Source organism: Hipposideros armiger, unplaced genomic scaffold (genome assembly GCF_001890085.2).
Source record: "Hipposideros armiger isolate ML-2016 unplaced genomic scaffold, ASM189008v1 scaffold_592, whole genome shotgun sequence".
NCBI classification, from domain to species: Eukaryota; Metazoa; Chordata; class Mammalia; order Chiroptera; family Hipposideridae; genus Hipposideros; species Hipposideros armiger.
In genome coordinates, this window is record NW_017731942.1 from 638,493 (window position 1) to 652,603 (window position 14,111).

The 14,111-nt window shown below is 61.4% G+C and overlaps 2 protein-coding genes across 9 annotated transcripts in view; one reads left to right on the forward strand and one right to left on the reverse strand.

The window, feature by feature from the left end:
• Positions 1–5,971, forward strand: part of LIMS2 (LIM zinc finger domain containing 2) — a 41,028-nt gene extending 35,057 nt beyond the window's left edge. For 4 of the 5 annotated variants that reach the window (XM_019624538.1, XM_019624540.1, XM_019624541.1 and 1 more), the window contains 6 exons: positions 1,494–1,643; positions 2,230–2,380; positions 3,296–3,388; positions 4,041–4,089; positions 4,224–4,299; positions 4,949–5,971. In XM_019624538.1, coding sequence (XP_019480083.1) covers positions 1,494–1,643; positions 2,230–2,380; positions 3,296–3,388; positions 4,041–4,089; positions 4,224–4,299; positions 4,949–5,096 — 667 coding nt within the window. In that variant the 3' untranslated portion in view covers positions 5,097–5,971. Of the gene's footprint in view, positions 1–1,216; positions 1,269–1,493; positions 1,644–2,229; positions 2,381–3,295; positions 3,389–4,040; positions 4,090–4,223; positions 4,300–4,948 lie in introns of those variants that run through there. The other variant, XM_019624542.1, reaches the window with a different exon arrangement.
• Positions 5,972–6,313: 342 nt separating this feature from the next.
• MYO7B (myosin VIIB) overlaps positions 6,314–14,111 on the reverse strand; it is a 103,287-nt gene continuing 95,489 nt past the window's right edge. For all 4 annotated transcript variants that reach the window (XM_019624533.1, XM_019624534.1, XM_019624536.1 and 1 more), the window contains 13 exons: positions 13,441–13,571; positions 12,965–13,122; positions 12,599–12,752; positions 11,988–12,143; positions 10,912–11,017; positions 9,949–10,062; positions 9,607–9,694; positions 8,914–9,020; positions 8,194–8,379; positions 7,769–7,885; positions 7,512–7,595; positions 7,256–7,375; positions 6,314–6,883 (listed from right to left, as the gene is read on the reverse strand). In XM_019624533.1, the coding sequence (XP_019480078.1) occupies positions 6,782–6,883; positions 7,256–7,375; positions 7,512–7,595; positions 7,769–7,885; positions 8,194–8,379; positions 8,914–9,020; positions 9,607–9,694; positions 9,949–10,062; positions 10,912–11,017; positions 11,988–12,143; positions 12,599–12,752; positions 12,965–13,122; positions 13,441–13,571 (1,623 nt within the window). In that variant the 3' untranslated portion in view covers positions 6,314–6,781. The remainder of the gene's footprint in view (positions 6,884–7,255; positions 7,376–7,511; positions 7,596–7,768; positions 7,886–8,193; positions 8,380–8,913; positions 9,021–9,606; positions 9,695–9,948; positions 10,063–10,911; positions 11,018–11,987; positions 12,144–12,598; positions 12,753–12,964; positions 13,123–13,440; positions 13,572–14,111) is intronic.

A 14,111-nucleotide genomic window follows, 5' to 3' on the forward strand; every position in this document is an offset into this window, starting at 1 on the left:
GCTAGCCACAGTGGGTGGCTGGGGGAGTTGCAGGGGGCCTGGCAGGCCATCTGGGGCACAGGGTGTCTGGGTGAGAGCGGGATAGGGAAAACTCATCAGGCTTCAGGGATCTGGGCACTGGAAGGGTTGAAGCCTTAGTCACGGAGATGAAGGCTGCAGCCACAGGCCACATCTGTGGCCCATGGTCAGGTAGAGAGCCAGAGCTCCCAGGCCAGGAGACCAACTCCCAGTCTCGGCCTGGCCATGCTGTCATGGGGAGGTGATGGCCACTGTTCCTCCCTTCCTCTCTCACAACTGTTCATTCACTCACGTGAGCTGTTGTGGTGTGTGGTGAGCACAGCTGGGAGCTGTCACAGCTTAGCAAGTGGCTGTGGGGTATTCCCTTGGGCTCCTAGCTGCTCACAGTTGCTGGGGAGGTAAGACAGACAGGGCAGGCAGAGAGCGGTGGTGTGCATCACGGGGAGCAGACCCAGGTGAGTTGCAGTCCCTGCGGTCAAGGGCGCGAACCTGAGCTGGCTGTCCTGGCACCCAGGATCTGCCCACCACACCTGGCCTGAGACTCAATCTTCAATGGACTGCCTGACTGCCTATAAAGAGGCCCACACTGGGACCAGGTGAAGGGTGGACAGGCTCCCTGTGGGCCTGGGGCCTGGGAAGGGAGGCGGAGGGCCCAGATGCATCAGGGGCACTTGAAGATTGGGGTACCAGATAGGGATAGGGAGCCATGGATTGGGGCCTTTGTACATCTTTGCCGGGGGACCCTTAATCTAAGTTCCTGCCACCTTTGAAGCTCAATGAAACAGAGACCATGTTGATTTCTGTTAGAGACCACAGCTGCTGCCCAAACACAGGGAGTAGCATCAGAAATTACTCTGAAGTCTTCACAAAAAAGACTCTGTAATGACAGTTCTTGGGCTTGGAGGCCTCTGTCTGACACAGCCATGCTTGTCTTTGGAGACAGAAAGAGCCTTTGGATGTTTATCTCTCTTTGTCAGGCAGACCCCAAAGGAAGGGGTGCGCGGGCCGGTGGATCTGGCCCTCCTTGGCTACTCTGCTGGACACGGGGCGGGGGGCGGGGGAAGTGTTGTAAGGCTAATAGTTGCTATATGATTACTGTTGTGTTAAAAGACATTTGAAAGATAAAACTAATTTTTCAGCAAATGTCAGTGAGATGTTTATTCCACACAATGTCCTAGGCTCAGAAAAAGTGGAAAGAAGAAAACTCATATTTGCTGTACCATCCAAAGACAGCAACCACCTCCATTCTGGTGTGTCTCCTAGACTTTCTCCTGTGCAGAGGACGTGTCTGGGCTTCCCTGGCTGTAGGACTGGCTGGCCACCTGTGTGGGAATGCTGGCTGATCCCCTTGAGGCTCACAGGCATTCGTTAGAGCTTGGGTGGGCCAGGAACCCCTTCTGGGAGGTGACCCTGGCCGTCGGGGAGGAAGGGGAGGAGTGGGCAGCGTGCCCCTGTTACTTACCTGCTTTCCATAGGCACCTGTGCCGGCCTTGCCACAACCGTGAGAAGGCCAAGGGACTGGGCAAGTACATCTGTCAGCGGTGCCACCTGGTCATCGAGGAGCAGCCCCTCATGTTCAAGAGTGATGCGTACCACCCAGACCACTTCAGCTGCACCCACTGCAGGTGCGTTGGACTGGGGCTAGTGCAGAGCAGGGTGGGACCCCTGCCGGCGTAGTGATGGAGGGGGAGAGGAGGCGCAGGGCGGGGATGGATGAGCCAGGAGGGCGCAGCTGCAGGGGCCCTTTTTTTCCCAGGGCTCTTTTCAGGAGGACGTGCATGATTGGGGGTGAGGGAGGACGGGCGGAATCATAGAGGGCAAGGGGGAGGTGGAGGGGCTGGTACTGGTGCTGGAGAGGGGAGGAGGGAGGAGAGGGGCCACAGAGCCATTCCCTGTGCCTGTCCCCGCCCCAGTCTGGTGCAGAGGGGCCCAGAGAACACATCTCCTCCTTAGAGGACCTGACTGAGCAAACACAGGCTGCCTTCTGCAAGGACTGTGCGGTAATCATGAGCCTCGGGGCCTGTCTGGGGCACAGGAAGTCCCCAAAGAGAACAGACATCAAAGAGCCATCTGCCCAGGATGCTGCACTGGGACAGAGTGGGGCAGATCAGGAAGTTGCTCCCTGGGGCTAGAGGGGCTGCTGTGACCGCTGCCGTTATGGGCCCTGAAGAAGGACAGGACGTCACCTGGGGGCTCTGTGCTGTCTTGCAGGAAGGAGCTGACTGCTGAGGCCCGCGAGCTGAAGGGGGCGCTCTACTGCCTGCCATGCCATGACAAGATGGGTGTCCCCATCTGTGGGGCCTGCCGCCGGCCCATCGAGGGCCGTGTGGTCAATGCACTGGGCAAGCAGTGGCATGTGGAGGTGAGCGAGGCCGGCCCAGACAGGAGGGGGTGCCCCTGGCTCCTGGTCACGGTGGGGATCTAGCCCTGCAGCCCCTCCAAACTCCCACCCCCAGGCCGATGTGGGCCCTGCTCACCCCTGGCTTGGCCCTAGTTCATCCACGGGAACCAGGAGGCCTGAGCACAGACCATTGTCAGGCAGCCACGCCCATCCTCCTTCCTCTCCCTCCTGGCCTTCTAGAGGATTCCAAAGTTACGAGAAAGCCTTAGGGATTGTGGGGTCGTAGTTGACAGAACTGGCTGTGCTCCATGTTGACATGGAAGCTGGGTACACCTGTTGGTGAGCTCCTCAGGTGTGCCCACCTGGGTCACCTGGGGCACTCCCCTGCACTGTGGGCTCTAATGGTCTTACAGACATTACTTGAGGCTTTCGATCCCCAGTGCCCTGGCAAGCTCTGTGTTCCAGAGGCTCGACCTTAGGTGGCCTCTGGAAAGTCCCTGATGCGGGCCTGACCCCAGCCTGCTCGGGGGATGGGGGGGTTTGCGTTCAAATCCCGGCTGATGGGTTAGATGCTGCTGAGTGAGTCCGCGGCTTGTAGGGGATGTCCACAGGAGACAGACCCATGCAGCCTCCCTAGAAGGTGCCATGCAAATAACAGAACAGCCACACCTCGAAGGGCCCAGCACACTTGACACCTCACCAGCCCCTGACAACTTGGGCCAAGGTGGCTGGGGATACAGCAGGCCCAGAGAGGATGGCCATGTGCAGACTTGCTCACTGGGTGTTAGGGGAAGACTGGCGTCTGCTGACACAGGCAGTCTATGGAGGTATCAGCCCCAGTGTCCACTTGTGAGCCCAGTGAGGTCTCTGCTTTCTGTCTGCTGGGGCCGCTGCTGCAGCCCTGAGCTGTCCTGCCCCTGTCCCCTCTCCTCCCAGCACTTTGTCTGCGCCAAGTGTGAGAAGCCATTCCTGGGGCACCGGCACTATGAGAAGAAGGGCCTGGCCTACTGTGAGACCCACTACAACCAGGTGGGGCCTGGAGCTGAGGGTGGGCGGGCGTGGAGGGGAGGCTGTCTGGCCCTGTTGGGGGCCTGCAGGGGCTGTGTGGGAAGGCCGCTGTGCGGGCAGTGAGAGTTCTGCAAGCGGCAGAGCAGGAGGGGATGCCGGGCAGCCCCCCTCAGGAGCCACTGTGGTGCCGAGGCTCGCAGTGCAGGGTCTTGAGACCTAGGTAGACCTGTCAGCTTCATTGTCCTCATTTGAGAAATGTGCCCCTATGGCCCAGGCCTCCTGTGGGGACTGAATGAGATGACAGTGTGAAGTCCTGGGTTTGGGGCTCCCATGTGCCACAGCCTCCTCCTCCTGCTAATTCCGGCAGGGCAACCCAGCTGCTCTAGTGTGGAAGTCAGGCCACTGCCCTGGCCCACACCCCGCAGGACTCTAGCAGGAACAAATGGGCATTTTGGGGACCAGTGCCTCAACCTGTTGTCCCCAGGGGATGAGCGATGAGCCAGACATTCCCTCACCTCAGGCCTGAGGCTGTGCCCTGGCAGGAGGGCCCAGGAGGCCCAGGTGGATGCTGAGAGCTGCCATTTGGGGTGGGGCAGGGTGGGGGCTGGGCCACAGCCCTGGGCCTGGGCTGGGACACTGCTGCCTCTGTGTTTGACACCTGCTTGGTCCACAGCTCTTCGGGGACGTCTGCTACAGCTGCAGCCATGTGATCGAGGGTGATGGTAAGGCGCTTCTGTCCCTGTGTTGCTCCGCTTCCCCACGCCTACCAGTCCCTGCTGGCCCTGACTTTGCACAGCTGGGCCTGCAGGTGGCCTGGGAGGGGCCTGCTAAGCACCAGCCCATCTGCCCATCACAGTGGTGTCAGCCCTCAACAAGGCCTGGTGTGTGAACTGCTTCTCCTGCTCCACCTGCAACAGCAAGCTCACCCTGAAGTGAGTCCTACCAGCCTCCCAGGCTGGGGTGCCTGTGCTGGGCAGAGGGCCAGTACAGTCTGTTGCCTCCCCATGGAGGTGTCACAGGGCTCTGCCTTTCCTCAGACCTTCTCTGACACCTGTTATAGTCAGGCCCTGGGGTGCACTGGGAGCTGGGGACAGTGCCAACCCATGGAGGCAGGTCCAGGGACCCCCAAGGCACAGGGAGGCAGAGCAGCACATACCCACAAGGACACCGGGTTTTGGGGAGGGAAGGGCCTTCCAGCCATGAATAGCCAATTCAGAGGCAAAGGAGCCAGACCACCAGCTTATCCAGGAAGCTGAGAGGAGTGCGGGGTGGCTGGAGCTGTGCAGCTAGGCGGAGCCCAGGTGTTTGAGGACAGTGGGGAGCATGGCGGTTCTCAAATTTCAGAGTCCCAGAGATGCCTTTAGGACCGAAGAGGAGCCTGGAAGCCCACTTCCTTCTCCATTGTGACGTCTGAAGCTCACCCCAGGGCCTGGCCTGCTGGCCGGGACAGGCTGCTGGGGCAGCTGTGGTCTAGAGGCCGAGGGAAGGCTGCTTCTCCAGCTGTGGCTCTGCAGAGTTAGGGGAGACCTGGTCAGGACTGGGGGGCGTGGGGCCCTCCTGACTGCTGCACTTGCTCCCCAGGAACAAGTTTGTGGAGTTTGACATGAAGCCTGTGTGTAAGAGATGCTACGAGAAGTTCCCTCTGGAGCTGAAGAAGCGGCTGAAGAAGCTGTCGGAGCTGGCCGCCTGCAAGGCCAGCCCCAAGCCTGTGAGCCTCAACTCCACCTGACAGACCTCCTCTCCTCCTCCCCCTGCAGCGCTCCTGCCCACCTGTGCGCCACCTCCACTCCTCACATCATGTCCTTTCCTCTGTCCCCTCCACCTTCCCTCTCTGCTCTTTTCCTCCCCTTTTCTTTAGTCCTTGTCCCTCTCTCCCCTTCTCTCCCCAGGCAGCTCTTGGCTCCCTTCCCTGGGTTCCTCTCCCTCCTGCTCTGTAGGCACAGGGCAGAGGCAGGGCCCTGGAGGTGGTGAGCCTGTGACAGGCCTGTGCCTGCACACTTTAGCCTGAGTTCCTCCAGGGACAGGAGTGAATTGGGCCTGGGGTCACCTGGCGCTGGACCTGGGCCATTGCCCCCACGCTGCTCCTCTGACATGTCCCATCCTCACAGGGGCCTGGTGGCTCACAGTCTTCTCTGGGGGTTTGGCCAGCCCCTGCCTGAGTGCATAAATGTAGCCCCACACAGCCAGGCAGCTGCCCCAGCCCCAGGACCAGGGCCATGTGAAAGGGGGCTTCTGGGGAGCCACCCTCGCATCCCTCAGTCATGCACTCACTCAGCTAAGTAGGATCCATGTGCCCGAACAAGCCAGCCAGTCCTGCCACCTCACCTCATGGATCAGCAGGAGGGACAAGGACCCCACTCCCCCCATCACTCAGGAGCTTCTGTTCTGAAGTCCGGGCTTGGCCACTCCACCCCGAGCCTGGGCTCCTCTGTGGTCATCTCCAGCTGCACCCCCACCCCCAGGGTGCGGCTGGGGACCAGGAGATCGTGGGGTCAGGTGGGTGGCTCATTCCTACCCTCCAGGGAGGACACTTCCTCTGTGGCCGGCACAGGACCTGGTGTTGGGACTCACTCTTGCACAATGAATGAAGGCTTATTCACACAACTGTGAGACCTTAGTGGTTTCTGGTGTCGGGGTGAGGAGGTGGGGCAGTGGCCGTGGAAACACTGAGAGCAGCAGACACCAGACAGGGCAGGTGGGACCCAGCCAGGCTGCCATCGGGGCTTGGAGACAGGCCAAGCAGAAACTTGCAGTCCATGAAGGATGGCCCGGTGGGTGGAGTAGGGGGCAGGCTCCACAGGGCTGCCCTGCGGTGGGGACGAACCCAGGCCTCCACAGCCCAGCATCCAGCTCTGCGTCCTGCCTGGGCACAGGCTGGGCTTAGCACCTCTGCCCAGCCCTCCTGGTAACAATTATGTGTCCCACTGCCCTGTAGGTGAGGAGAAAAGTATGCAGAGGGGCCTCTCCCCAGGGCAAGAAGAGGAAAGGAAGAAACAGGAGGGAGAAACCAATGAAATCACTCTCTGAGAATGGAGTTGTCATGAGCTCTCCCTGGGGAGGTCACAGTGCTTTTTGCTTTTTCTGGAAGAGACTGTTGCTGGCCAGTGCCTCCCAGGCCTCCGGCTTACCCCCTACCCTCCTTTCACTGACACACTCCCCGCTGCTCCAGCAATTTTTATTGAACATTCTTGGGTCCTCTCAGCCATCTACCCACCTGCCTGGAGGCCTAACACCCCACCCCTCTGTCCTCAGGCCCGGAGGTCAGTACCTAGGGAAGCAGGCCTGCTTGGGATAGGGGGTGTGTGTGTTTTGGGGAGAAGGCAGCATGAAAGGCTGACTATAGAGGGTAGGCCCTGGGCCAAAAGGAGGACCCCAGATTGGGAATGGTGACTTGTGGGCAGTGAGCCCCCACTGCTAGGAATCGGCGGGGGCTGAGGCCCGGACACCCCGCTGTTTGTTCACAACGCTCAGGAGCTGCTGCACATACGAGGTCAACAGGTCATCCATCTTGTAGCCCTGGACAGGGGAAGGGTGGGGTTGGAGGTTGTGGGGTCCAGTTGGGGGGCTTGACCAGGGCCTGGCAGTGCCCAGCTTCTGCTCAGGGACACCCTGGGCAGAGAGGTGAGGACAGAAGTCAGGCTCCTGCTGTAGGAAGAGTGACAAGGACCACAGGGCCCACTGCCAGGCCTTGTTGCTACGCCCAGCCTGCACCTCCTACGCCTCCCAGCTGGCCTTGCCCACCCGGGCACAGGTGGCCATGTCCCCATAGTGCCTGGTGGCACCGGGCTTTCAAGTGCGGAAAACCAAGTCCCTGGAGCCTCTAGACCCTGTGTGTCTGGGCTGGGAGAAGGGACAGGGCCCTGGGATGCCTCCAGGCCTGGGGCTCACCAGAGAGGTCTCACACAGCAAGCGGCTGCCCCGGCCCAGGCTCCCCAGTGCCATGTGGAAATAGGTGCTGCCGCTGCTCCAGCTGGCGATCTTGTTGAAAGGGTAGGTGGTGAGCAGCTCCTGGGGGCAGAGCGGGCAAGTGGGCATGAGCCCACTGAAGCCAGGGGCCCTGGGCCTGGGTCCTCCAGCGGGAGGGGCAGGAGGGCAGATGACTGCCGCCCCAGCTGGTGTGGGTCCCAGGACCTGGACAGCCTACCTTGGTCTTGGGGTGGATGAGCAGGACACCATGGCGATTGATGGCGATGAGGATGATGTCTGGGTAGGAGGGTTCTGAGCTTTGCTGGGGAGGGTACAGTGGTCACAGCCCAGCCGGGAAGTCAGGTGCCACCTCCCCAAGGCACACAGATGCACACACATGCACATGTGCTCCCTCAAATGTGGCGTGTGTTTTGGGGGAGACTCTCAGGCTGCCGGGCCATAGCCAGGTGGGACACAGCTGGGCGGGGGGCCTACCTTCACCTCGAAGAAGGCAGACCCGAAGGTGGGCCACCGGCAGATCCACTTCAGGAAGGCCACTTTGGCCTCCTCCACCGTCTTGTCCCTATGCTTGTCACAGGCCAGAAGGATGCTCTGTAGGAGGTGAGGGCCAGTGAAGGCCTGGTGGGGCTGTTCCCAATGGGGCCCTCCCTACGGAGCCCCGAGGCTTCAGCCCAGAGCAGCACCTGTGGGCCTGAGGCCAGCCTGTGGGGCACTTTAAACCAAGTGTGTCCCCCACCCCCTGGGGAGAAGAATGTGTCTTTAAGGTGCTGTGAACAGCGTGGGGAAGCATGGTATACGCAGCCCCAGCCTCCCCTCCCCGCCCAGAACATGCTCATGGCGCCCAGGTGGGGTCCCTGCGAGGGGCGGCAGCCCGAGGCTCCCTCCCATCTGCCAGGGACCTTTTTCCACTCCTCCGAGGACATGAGGCGGGTGAGGTTCTCAGGCACGAGCTCCCTCAGGATCTTGGGGACATTAGGTAGCTGGGACGGGTCATTGTCAAACTGGGCCTTGTAGATGAGTCCTGCCAGGTGGATGGCATCCTCCCTGGAACACTTGTGGAACCCACGCAGGTACTTGGGCAGCTCCTGGGTGGTGAACACGCTGGGCCTTAGGCTGCTGCTCCTCACGGTGGCAGGGGTGTTAGCCCACCCCCACCCAGGACAGCCAGCAAGAAGCCAAGAACCTCGGTAGGGTTCCCTGCAGGGGGAGCTCCCTACTCCCCGATTTGGGGCAGGGATCCTTGACATCTTGCTGTGAATGCAGTGGCCCACTCCATCCTTATGTAGCTGACCCTTCAGGACAAGGGCCCCTGCTCCCCCGGCTGCCAAGCCCTCTGCCCCCTCCCTCCCTGGCACAGTCACTGTCCCCAAATGCTGCTCTCCCTCTGTTGCTGGTGCCAGAACCCTCAGGGGGTCGGCCTGGACATCACATGGAGTGTCAAGGGCTCCAAAAGCCCCTGGCGAGCCTTCTGGACATTCCTGGACCTCACAGTGCGGGTCGGACCCCTTGGGGCAAGGCAGCTGTCATCGGTCTTCCTCCCCCACCTCTCAGGGCAGGTGTTGGGTGGAATGAGTGAGGGTGAACCCAAACTCCCGCTAGGAGGGAACCTGCCCAGGTACCTGGTGGTAATGGAGTATGGTGTCTGCATTCATGTCCTTCCCTGGGGCCACATTGAGCCACAATTTCCGCATGAAGTACACCTGGTAGGGGAGCATCACAGGGGCCCCTGGGCAGGGGCGGCACTGAGCACCCAGCGTGTCCTGAGGCCTCGCTCTTGCCAGGACCACCCCAGCTCGCCAGGTTCTGTGGCCATGCCCCACCTCCCTGCACTCTGCCCACAGCACACTGTCCTCAACACCCCCTCAGGTCGCTGCCATGTCTGTCCTGCTATCTCCCTACGGGGAAGCCTCCACACTTCCTCAGGCCCCACCTCTTCCTCACCCATCCAGGCTAGTGTAGAAGCCACTTTTCCCCAGGAGTGTTCCTGGACCTCCTGTGGGAGTCAGGCCCCCGTCCACCCTCTTAGGATGCCCCGTGCATCCTCCATCACCCTGCCTTCTGTTCTAGGCTGGCCACTATGCCTTGGCCTTGCCTGAGCTGGGAGAGCTCCCAGGGCCCTCACCACCTGGCCCCAGGCCTGGCCATATCTGGTCATAGGAGGCACTGAATGAATGGGCCTGGGCCATGCAGGGGATGCCAGGGCTCAGATACCTCTGCCCTGGCCTAGGGAGGCACAGTGCCCCCCCACCCCGCCCCTTCATTCCAGATGTGTCCCCCATCCTTGTCCCCGCTGCCCTGCAGACACCGCTCACCTTCTTTCTGGGGCTTGCTCTTCTTCACCCAGTCAGACACCTGCCGCAAGGAGTCGAAGAAGAAATCCCCCTCCTTCTGGCTGATGACCTGGGGGGTGTGTGCAGGGAGGCACAGGGAGGCACAGGTGGAGGGCTTCTGGGGAGCGCCCTCCTAAGGGACCCCCCCGGGCCTGGGAGGCTAGGTGCCGTGCTTGTCCTTGCTCACTTAGGCCTGTGGGCTCCATGAACCCACCCACCTTTGCGCGCACGGCCTTTGGCGTGCAGTGAGGGGCCCGGGCCAGCACAGGTGGGACTGCCATGACCCTGCCTATCCCTCGCTCCTGGCCAGCCCACCAGCCGTACCTTGTCTGCGATCTTGGTGAAGAGGCTGCAGCCTTCCCAGGAGGCCAGCTGCAGCCTAGTGGCAATGCTCTGGCACACATCCTTCACCCGGGTGTGGGAGCCCACCTCCAGCATCTGGACAGACGGGTGTGGGAATGTCTCAGGGCTTGGCCTGGGGGGCCTCTCCAGCCTGACCCTGCTGCGTCCTCCTAAGATTGGCTGGACCTGCCTGGCCTGAGAGCAGCAAACCTTTCCTTCTAGAAAACTGGCCAGGTGTTTCCATGGTTTAGTCACACAGTACAGTCTTGGGGGCCCGAGGGGCCCAGCTTTTGAACTTGCTTTGAGAACCCTGCAGCCAGACGGTGGGAACTTACTGTTCAGCTTACTCAGCCAGCTCCAAGACTGTAAAGGCCACCGTGCTGGGGGGACCAGGAGGGCACATGCCCCTTGGCCTCCTTTGCCCCTCACTGCACCGCTGCCACCTAGCCGAGGGCCTCTTCATCACAGCTGCACCTGAACGGTCTCCCACCTGTTCCTTCTGCCATCCCCAGCTGCCAACACAAGCAGGGCTCTCTCCACAAGCACACCCGATGGCAGTACCTGCTCCCCACGCCCAGGGCAGGGTCAGAAGCCCGCAGGGGCCCCTTGCCCTGGGACTTGTCCTTGCTGCCCACACGTCCGGCCTTCTTTGTCCTATGCCTCAGCCTAGAATGCCCCTTCATAGCTCTGGGACAGTCCTGACTTTGCACTGCCCTGGCAGCATCCCCGGCGGGACAGTCCCTCCCTGCATTAGCCTGGAACACCTGAGGTTGGTGGCACTCTCTTGACACGTTGGGCACCAAAGAAGGCAGGGCAGACCGTGTCTTAGGGCAGGGAAGTGGTGAAGGGGAGACCTCCCAGTCCTCAGGTAACCAACGTGGGGGACGTTGCCCTGGGCTGTGGGTCAGAAGCAGGCAAGGCTGGGTCCCTGGGGTGGGGGCTCACCTCGCTGGTGTCGTTGGGGAGACAGATCTTGTGGCAGATTCGGGAGATGCTCTGCTCGGTGGCCTCCACCTCCACCTGGTGTGGGGGCTGCTTCCGGGGTCCTGTCCTAGAGCCGGACAGTATACACGCTGCACATGCCACCCTCCCCCACATCCCGGCCACCAGCCTCTAAGCTAACTACTTAACTATGTGCCAGACACAGAACAAGAATTACCCCCTGTGCCCACTGCTGGGAGGGTGGCTCCCAGGGGCTGCCCCTGCCTGGGGTGCTCAGCACGTGGCCCAGAGGAGGCGGCAGAGGCCAGCGTGGACTCACTTCCTAGGCGACTCAAGGTTCTGAGAAGTCCAGGAAGGTACGGGCCACACATGGGGAAGGGACCCGGCTGGCCTGAGCCTTCAGCAGGCAGGGCTGGGTGGGTTCTTGTTCTCACACAGCAGGGGCATGGAGCAGGGGGCAGGGACCCCAACAGGACCTCTCTGAGGGCACCTACCTCCCTCTCCATGACCAGGGCTGCCATTCACTATCACAGCCACTCACATAGCCAGCCCACCCTTCCTCACAGCCGCAGAAGTTCAAGCCAGGGGTGGGGGTGGTGGCAGGCAGTGAAGCTGAGATCCAAGACAGAGCTGAGGAAAACTGTCTGGCAGTGGGAAGGCTGGGGTGGTGGGGGTGCCACATGGATTGGCAGGGATGGGCCTCTGACCTCAGCCACCCTGTGCTGGGCTCGGCAGGAAGATGGGTGGCTTGGGGCATCGAGGTTACCCTGTGCCCAGATAGTTCCCTCTCTGCCCTGGACAAGCAGCTGTGGGGGTGGAGGAGCTTGTGGCTACGACTGAGCCTGCCAGGAGCCTCCACTGACCGCCCAGACCCCTCTGAGACCCTCTGGAGTCTCTTTCTCCACCTTCCTCCCCAGTGGCTAGGGGCCTCGTCCTGCCTCTCCAAACTGATGCCGGCTTCTGAAGAGGACACAGAATCTGGCTCCTCGGGGCCATGAGCTCCTGGAGGACCAGCTGGGTTCCTTAGCATCCCCAGGCTGACACTGCAGGGCGGCTAGACATGGCAGCCGGGGGCTCACCTCAGGACCCTCTGGACGCGGCGGCTGCAGTCAGGGGCCAGTGGCTTCTCCCTCCTCGTGTCTATGAACTTCTGGGCATGGGGCAGCAGAGCTTTGCCAGGTGGAAAGAGACCAGTGCAGAGCCACAGAAGCTGCCAGCCCCGCTCGTCGCTGTACCTGGGAGTAGTAGCACCTGTCAGCCCAGGGGCCCTTCCCAGAGGCCAGGCCGGCCAGGCACCTTGGGGCGATGGGACATGAGGCCTGCCTGAGGCATGGGCAAGGAAGGGTGCTATTATGCCCATTTTGTGGAGGAGCACACTTAGGCTTAGAGAGGCCACAGCCTGCCCGTGTCACACAGGAGAGAGGGTGGGAGCAGGCAGGGCCCAAGGCAAATCCATTGCCCTCCCTGCTCTGAGCACCCCAGGATATCAGCAGGATGGACCAGGGTTCCAGCCCATCCCAACACCACTTCGAGTGCCCAGGCAGGCTGTGTGGCCTCCAGGAACTGCCCCCTCCCGCTCCGAGCTGTGGGCACAGCCTCCAGCCTCCAGACACTGGGTGAGGACTGAGGGGTCCCAGCACAGTGGCCTGTGTGTGCTGGTGCCCTCCACCCCACCCTGTGCCCAGCAGACCTGTTGGTATTGTGTGTTAGTTGCTTCAGGATCTGGCAGTAGACCTCGTCCTGCAGGGCTGTGTCCTGGAGAGCTAACGAGAAGATCTGGTCTGTGAGCTCCACAGAGGTCCAGGCCTGCCGAGAGGGGTAGTCGCCCATGTACCTTAAGATGGGTGTTGCTGTCAAGGAGCATGTGCTGGAGTGCTGCCTGACTCTGACCCCACCGACCCTGACCCCAGCTCCACGCGACCCCTGACCGGCCCCATGAGTTGCATGCTGCCTTTCTGCCCTGTGCTCCATGAGACCTGGCCCCTCGAGTGGTGGCAGCGGGGCCATGGCCATGGAGTTGGCATGGAGCTGCGGCAGGCTGGCTGGGGAAGGATATCAATGAAGATCTGACAGGCGGCGTCCCGAAGCTCCGCGTTGCCGTGGACACGCTTGAGCAGAGGCTGCCGCAGTGGCTCAGGGGAGTGGGCCCATAGGTGGCCCCGGGACCGGGCCAGGGGAAACATGGCTCTGCTGACTGTCTCCTTCTCTGGGGCCCTGTCAGGGACAGAGGCTGGTGTGAGGGCCCTCCTCGCTCCTTCTCTGCCCCTGCTGCTCCTCTGTCCCCTCCCTGTGACACATGTGACACAGGGAGGGAGGGAGACCTGGGCTCCAGGGTGGGTCCCCATGGAGATACCATCTGTGTCAGCAGCACTCAGCTGAGACAAAGGCCACTCCCCTTGACTTCCAGAGTAGCCATAGGAGGGTCAGAGGCTTGCCTTCCTGCCTGGGGAGGCCCGGTGGACAGCAGACCTCAGGGTGCACAGAGGGGCTGGCTGAGGCTGGGGCTCAGGTGTGTGTGTGTGGGGTGGGCACCTGAAAAACTCATAAGAGAACTCCTCCAGGGTGTGTGGCTTCTCCTTGGCCTGCTCCTCAGGTGGTGGCTCTGCTGGTCGCCCTTCCTGGGCTGCCAATTTCCGCTTCTCTGGTGACATGACCAGCAAGCTCTGTGGGGGCACAGGAGCCACTGCCCATGAAGCCCTTCCCATAGGCTCCTCCTGCCCTGGGAAAGGCTGAACCACAGAGCTGAACAGGCCTAGGCCTACCCCTCCCATGTCACCTGCTGTGTGATCCTTGACAAGTGACTCAGCCTCTCTGAGCCTGTTTCCTTTCCCTTAGGAGGGCTTCTCAGACCCAGCAGGCTCCCCTTCCCCAGGGCACCTCTCTCCTCAGCTCTGACTTGGCCCTACTGCCTGGCTCCCACTCCTTCAGGCTGCAGCACAAATGTTACTCCCTTAGGTCTGCCTTTCAGGAGAGGGCGAGCCCCGCCCTATTATGTGCTCCCGTAACAGCCAGTGCTGCTTCTTGGTGGCACTTTACACACTTGCCATCAATTGGTCATTTGCCAAAATGCTCCTGGAGGGCAGAGCCACTGTTGTGTCCAGTCCTCTGTTGCGAGCCCAGGGCCCCACTGGCATTTAGTATGAGCATGTGCGTATCTATTCTTTCTCCCATGGGGGGGTCTGCAGGGCTGGGGTGGGCTAATC